At 45.0% G+C, this 5838-nt stretch overlaps 1 protein-coding gene across 1 annotated transcript; it reads left to right on the top strand.

The window, feature by feature from the left end:
* Positions 1-770: 770 nt before the first annotated feature.
* LOC126657609 (uncharacterized) lies at positions 771-1582 on the top strand. The gene is made up of 2 exons (XM_050352317.2): positions 771-890; positions 964-1582. The coding sequence occupies exons 1-2, from the start codon at positions 798-800 to the stop codon at positions 1456-1458; spliced, it is 588 nt and encodes a 195-aa protein (XP_050208274.1). The 5' UTR covers positions 771-797; the 3' UTR covers positions 1459-1582.
* The last annotated feature ends 4256 nt before the right edge of the window (positions 1583-5838 follow it).

The raw sequence follows: 5838 nt of genomic DNA, 5'->3' as shown, positions 1-5838 counted from the left end.
ATGCAGGAGCCTTCGCTTGCTCTTTTTAATTATTTTTATGTTTTTTCCCGCCGAAAGGGTGAGGAATTTATTTTTGCTGGTGGTCGACCGAACCGATCTCTTTTTAGTCTTCCTTCTTCTTTGAAGGGTTGGACCCCTAAGTTTTTCTTGGTTCAGCATCCTTCTTTCTCCTCTTTCTCGCGGAGTTTTACTTCTAGTAAGGTTTTGCTTACTAATGTACCTGATCTGGCTGATGGGGAGAAGGACTTCGCCCTGTCTTTGCTGTCGGATTGTCGTTTTGATAAGCCCAAGTACAGCGTTCTTTTAGAACAATATTTGAGTCGCCGTGAAATACTTTTGGCGGGTCTTCCTTTAGAAGGTATTTTTTCTAATCTTTTGTTGTTATGTTTTTGTTTTGTAGGATGTCGACTTCTCTTGAACATTTGCTTGACAATTTTCATGTCGATATGACTGTAGATATGGGCGAGGTCACTAGTGGCGTTCCTAATCCGTCTCCGATCGCCGTACCGAATCTGACTCCTGATTCGGTGGATCTTGGTCCTGCTTCCGGCGATCAAGTTCCTGCTGCGACTTCTGAGTCGCCTTTGCTTCCTTCGAAGGAATCAACTCCTTCTCTGAAGGGGTTGCCTACCGCCGGCCAGAAGCGTCTTGCTGAGGACCAGGCTGGAGCTTCTGCCAAGCGTCCCAAGAAAAAGAAATCTGCTGGGGTGTCTATCGAGGAGGCACCTCGGTTTGCAGCTTGGGCGGACGCACAAGATCCGCCTCGACTTTCAAACGTCGTCATTCTTCATGCTTGCATGGAGAATATTATGATAAAAGAGGACATTGAGTCCATTGATCGCGAACATGGCGATAGTTTGGCTGAGTTCGCCTGTCTCGGCGGTTTTTCGGTATGCTTTTTTTCTTTTGTTTTATATTATGATTTGCTTCTCCTTTTTTCTTATTTGTTGCTTTCTTTCTCAGGTGGTCCAGTCCATCGCTGTTTTGGAGCGCCGCCGAAGGGATGCGGTGGATCAACTGAAGAAGCTTCAGAAGGATTCCGAATCCTGGCTCTCCGAAAGACAGAAGATGGAGGAGGAGGCTGGCGAGGCGACTGGTCTGATCCAGCAGCTGAGGTCTTCCGTATCTGCCAAGACTCGGGAGATTTCCGCTTTAGAGGCTCGGGTTCGAACTTTGTCCGAGGAAGTCGAGTCTCTACAGTCTTCTTCAGGCGCTCTCACTAAGGAGAGGGATGATCTGAAGAAAGAAGAGGGGCGTCTCCGCCGGCGATTGGGTGACTCTGGGAGCTTTTATTCCCAAGTCATGACTCAATACCGGTTGGCGATCGGGGCAAAGCTGCGGGAGCAGAATCCTGGCGTCGATCTTTCTGGAGTCAATCAGTTGGATCCTGCTTCTTTGGCGAAGGAGGTGAAGGCGAAGCTTGATAAGCAGAAGCAAGATGCTCTGAAGAAGGCTTAGTTTTTATTTTCTTCTTTTTGTATTTTTGCTTTTTTGTATTTTTTGCTTTTGCCTTATTTTTGTATTGGATCGTAGGCGGATCCTTTGTAATTTTGCTTCTGTGAATATAATGATCTTTTGACCATTGCTTTTCTTTAGTTGTAGAGTTAATCTAAACTCGTTTCTTATTTTGAGAAGTTAGTCTAAACTTCTGCTGGTGTAATTTATTTGTAGGTCCGAACAGATCCTTTTATTTATTTGACTCGGACGAGTCTAAATTATTTTTTAACTAAGATTCAAACGACTCTTGTTAAATTGTATGTATTAGGTCTCGAGCGAGCCTATAAGATTTGCTTCGCCAAATCGCCTTTTATTTCAAAAATAGAAATAAGTACATGCCATGAATTAATCTATTGATAATACTTTCTCAGGTGTTCTACATTCCAATATCTGGGTACCATGGACCCAGTTATTGTCTTTAGTCTATATGCGCCTTTGCCAGTAGCTTCTTCTATGATGAAGGGGCCTTCCCAATTAGCTTGCATTTTCTTTACTCCTGCGTTTCCTCTGCCAACTTCCGCGTTTCGTAAGACCAGATCGCCTCTTTGAAATTCTCTAAAATTCATTCTTTTGTTATGGTATCTTGCAGATTGCTTCTTGTATGTAGCGGCTCGGGCTGCCGCTTCATCCCTTCTCTCCTCTAGTAGGTCTAGACATAGCCTTGTTCTAGCCTCATTAGTTTCTTCTTCTAGGTAGTTTACTCTGATACTGGGTATACCAATTTCTACTGGGATTACTGCTTCAGTGCCGTAGGCGAGCCTGAAAGGTGTTTCGCCAGTTCCTTTTCTAGGAGTTGTTCTGTATGCCCATAGAACGCTGTATAATTCTTCTGCCCAGTTCTCCTTATACTGAGAAAGTCTCTTTTTTATTCCTTGTGCTATGGTTCGGTTGGTGACTTCTGTCATTCCGTTTGTCTGAGGGTGCGCCACCGAAGTAAATTTCAAATTGATCATTAGTCCTTTGCAAAATGCCTTGAACCGCTTGCAATTGAATTGTTTGCCGTTGTCTGCTATTACAGTGTGGGGTATGCCGAATCGGCATATTACTTCGTTCTTGAAGAATTCCTCTACTTTGGCTGCGGTGATGGTTGCGACAGGCGCTACCTCTACCCATTTTGTGAAGTGCTCTATTGCGACGATTAGGAATTTCACTTGATGTTTTCCCGTTTCGAACGGTCCAACTATGTCAATCCCCCAAGTGGCGAACGGCCATGGGCTTTCCATTGATCCTTGAGGCACTGCTGGTACACGACTGATGTTGTCGTGTCTTTGGCATTTATCACATTTCTTGACTAATGCTTTCGCGTCTTCTTTGATGGTCGGCCAGTAGTATCCCTGGAGTATTGTTTTTCTTGCTATGGTGACTGCTCCTTCGTGCGCGCCGCATATTCCTTCGTGGATTTCCTTTAAGATGGATTCTCCTGTCTGAGGCGAGACGCACCTAAACCATGGATGAGTTAATGAGGTTCGGTAAAGAACTCCGTTGTAAAAAGAGTAGTTGGCAGATTTTCTGATGGTGCGAATGGCTTCGACTTTGTCTGTTGGTAACTCGCCGCGGTCTAGATATTTGATCAATGGAGTCATCCAGGAGTCGGCCTCCTCGATTGCCATGACTTCTGTTTTTCTGGTGCTTGGCGATTCGAGAATTTCCTTTAACTGCATTTTAGCGAATAGATCTCCGAGTTCTGATGCTGATTTGGCGATGGCGTCGGCTTCGGTGTTTTCCTCTCTTGGGATTTGAATGATTTCCCATTGTCCTCCTTGTGCTTCCAGCTGTTGGAGCTGTGTTTTGACTTGACTCAGGTATTCGATCATCCCTGTTTCTTTGGCTTGATATTCTCCCTTGACCTGATTTACCACCAGCTGGGAGTCGCTATAGATTTTTAGGATTTCCGTTCTTATTTCTAATGCGAGGCCGAGGCCTGCGATTAGGGCTTCATACTCAGCTACATTGTTGCTGGCGGCGAATTGGATGTTTACTCCATATTCGATTCTGATTTTTTCGGGTCCTTTGAGGATGGCTCCTGCTCCAGCTCCTTTTTCATTCGACGCTCCGTCTACATGGAGTTCCCATACCAAGGCTGGTTTGGGTTGGCCAGTCTCGGTTGGAGTTATTTCTGCTACGAAGTCCGCCAAAGCTTGTGCTTTTAGAGTCGGACGAGGTTCGTATCTTATGTCGTGTTCGCTGAGTTGGATGGACCAGTGAACTAATCTTCCGGAAGTTTCTGGTCGTTGGATCGCCTTTCGCAATGGTTGATTTGTTCTTACCACAACGTTGTGACTTTGGAAGTAGTATCTCAGCTTTTTAGCTGTGGTTAATACGGCCAGTGCCATTTTTTCGATCTCGGGGTATCGTGTCTCCGCGCCCTTCAGGACTCGACTAATGTAGTAGATTGGCTTCATCTCGTTATCTTCTTCCCTCACCAGCACTGTCCCGATGGTATCGTGCGTGGTGCTGATGTATAGGTATAGTGTCTCCCCTTTCAGCGGTCTGCTTAGCAATGGAGGGGTGACGAGGAACTTTTTTATTTCTTCAAAAGCGTTCTCGCAGTCTTCATTCCATTCAAATTTTTGTGTTCCTTTGAGGGCTTTGAAGAAAGGCAAGCATCTTTTTGCTGAGCAAGACATGAATCTACCGAGTGCCGTGATTCGCCCGTTGAGTTTTTGAACTTCATTTATGCTTCTTGGTGCCTTCATGTCCATAATTGCTTTGATCTTCTCGGTGTTCGCCTCTATTCCTCTTTGAGATATCATAAATCCCAGGAATTTCCCGCCTTGTACGCCGAACGTGCATTTGTCAGGGTTCAGCTTCATTCCAAACTTATTCAGTATGTTGAATGTTTCTTCAAGATCTTTTGCATGGGTTTCTTCCTTCTCGCTTTTGATGATTAGGTCGTCTACATACACCTGGACTCGTTTTCCTATCTCGTCTTTGAACATGAAATTCATAAGTCTTTGGTATGTTGCTCCAGCATTTTTCAAGCCGAAAGGCATTGCCGTGTAGCAGTAAGTTCCTCCCTCCGTGATGAATGAAGTTTTTTCCTGGTATTGCTCCTTCATCTGAATTTGGTGGTAGCCTTGAGCTGCGTCGGCTAGGCTATACATCACGTGTCCAGCAGTAGAGTCCACGAGTTGATCGATATCTGGGAGAGGGTAGCTATCTTTAGGACACGCTTTGTTTAGATCGGTGTAATCCACACACATTCTATTTTTTCCGTTGGCTTTCTTTACGATAACTACGTTAGCTACCCATTCGGGGTAGTGGACTTCTCGTATGAATCCTGCTTTCTCCAGTTTTTCTACTTCTTCAGCGATTATCTTCTGTTTTTCTTCCGAGAACTTCCTTTTCTTTTGCTTCACTGGGTTCGCCGCTTCTGCTACATTTAGATCATGAGTAATGACTTGGGGGTCTATTCCGACAATTTCTGATGCGTTAGCAGCGAAGGTTTTGACGTTGTTTTTCAGCATGGCCGTGATTTCGCTTTCGATCTTTGGGTTCATGTTTGCGCCGAGATTTACTCTTTTCTCCTTGTCGAGTTGGAGTTTCTTTGTTTCGCCTTCGGGTGCTGTTTCTTTTTCTTCGATGTCGTGATTAAGGATTTCTTCTATTGCCATTGCTTCGCCTGATTCTTTTATTGCTTGTTCGTAGCACTTTTTCGCCTCGGCTCGGTTTCCTTGTATCGTGATAATTCCTTGTTTCGTCGGTATCTTCATGGTTAGTGCCTTTACGCTTGTCACGGCGGCTGAGTCGTGGAGGAAAGGTCTCCCCAGTATCGCGTTGTATGGCAGGTCGATTTCTACGACGCTAAACCGTGTAGGTAATTCCTCGCTTTTCCTTGTCTTTCCTAGCTTGACGTCGAGTGTAATTGTTCCGTTGGGCTTAATTGGCAAGCCCCCAAATCCTACCACAGGCGTGGCATTTCTTTTTAGTTCCGCTAGGTCTCCTCTCAGGCTTTCGTAGGCCTTTTTTGTTATTAGGTTTATTGCGCTTCCTTCATCGATCAGGATTCTCTCAACGTTCCAGTGTTCGATGATCATGGCCACTACCAGAGCTTCGTTGTGCTCTTCAGCTATTCTCCCGAAGTCCTCCCCGTCAAAAGTTACTGGAGGAGGAGTTGAGAGTTCTGTTGCTTTTCGTTTTCTCTGTGACGTTTGATCCTTCAGGTTTACTCTTTCAGAAGTCATCTTCTTCAATGAGATTTGTTTTTGAGTTCAGAAAAGCTCCTTCTTTTGAAGTTTAGTTAAGCTTTTCCCACAGACGGCGCCAATTGATGGAGTCTGCCTTCTGAACCGGTGAGTGAACCTGCAAAACAGGGTAGAAGCTAACCGGACGGTGGTTGTC

Source organism: Mercurialis annua, linkage group LG7, assembly GCF_937616625.2.
Source record: "Mercurialis annua linkage group LG7, ddMerAnnu1.2, whole genome shotgun sequence".
Classification (NCBI taxonomy): Eukaryota; Viridiplantae; Streptophyta; class Magnoliopsida; order Malpighiales; family Euphorbiaceae; genus Mercurialis; species Mercurialis annua.
The sequence above is the reverse complement of the archived record's forward strand: the minus strand, read 5'-3'. Positions and strand labels throughout refer to the sequence as shown.

Bases quoted from the DNA above. Each gene is read 5' to 3' on its own strand.
- LOC126657609 (XM_050352317.2), top strand. From the start codon at position 798: ATGGAGAATATTATGATAAAAGAGGACATTGAGTCCATTGATCGCGAA. The intron at 891-963 runs GTATGCTTTTTT...TTTCTTTCTCAG, and splicing joins CCTGTCTCGGCGGTTTTTCG to GTGGTCCAGTCCATCGCTGT.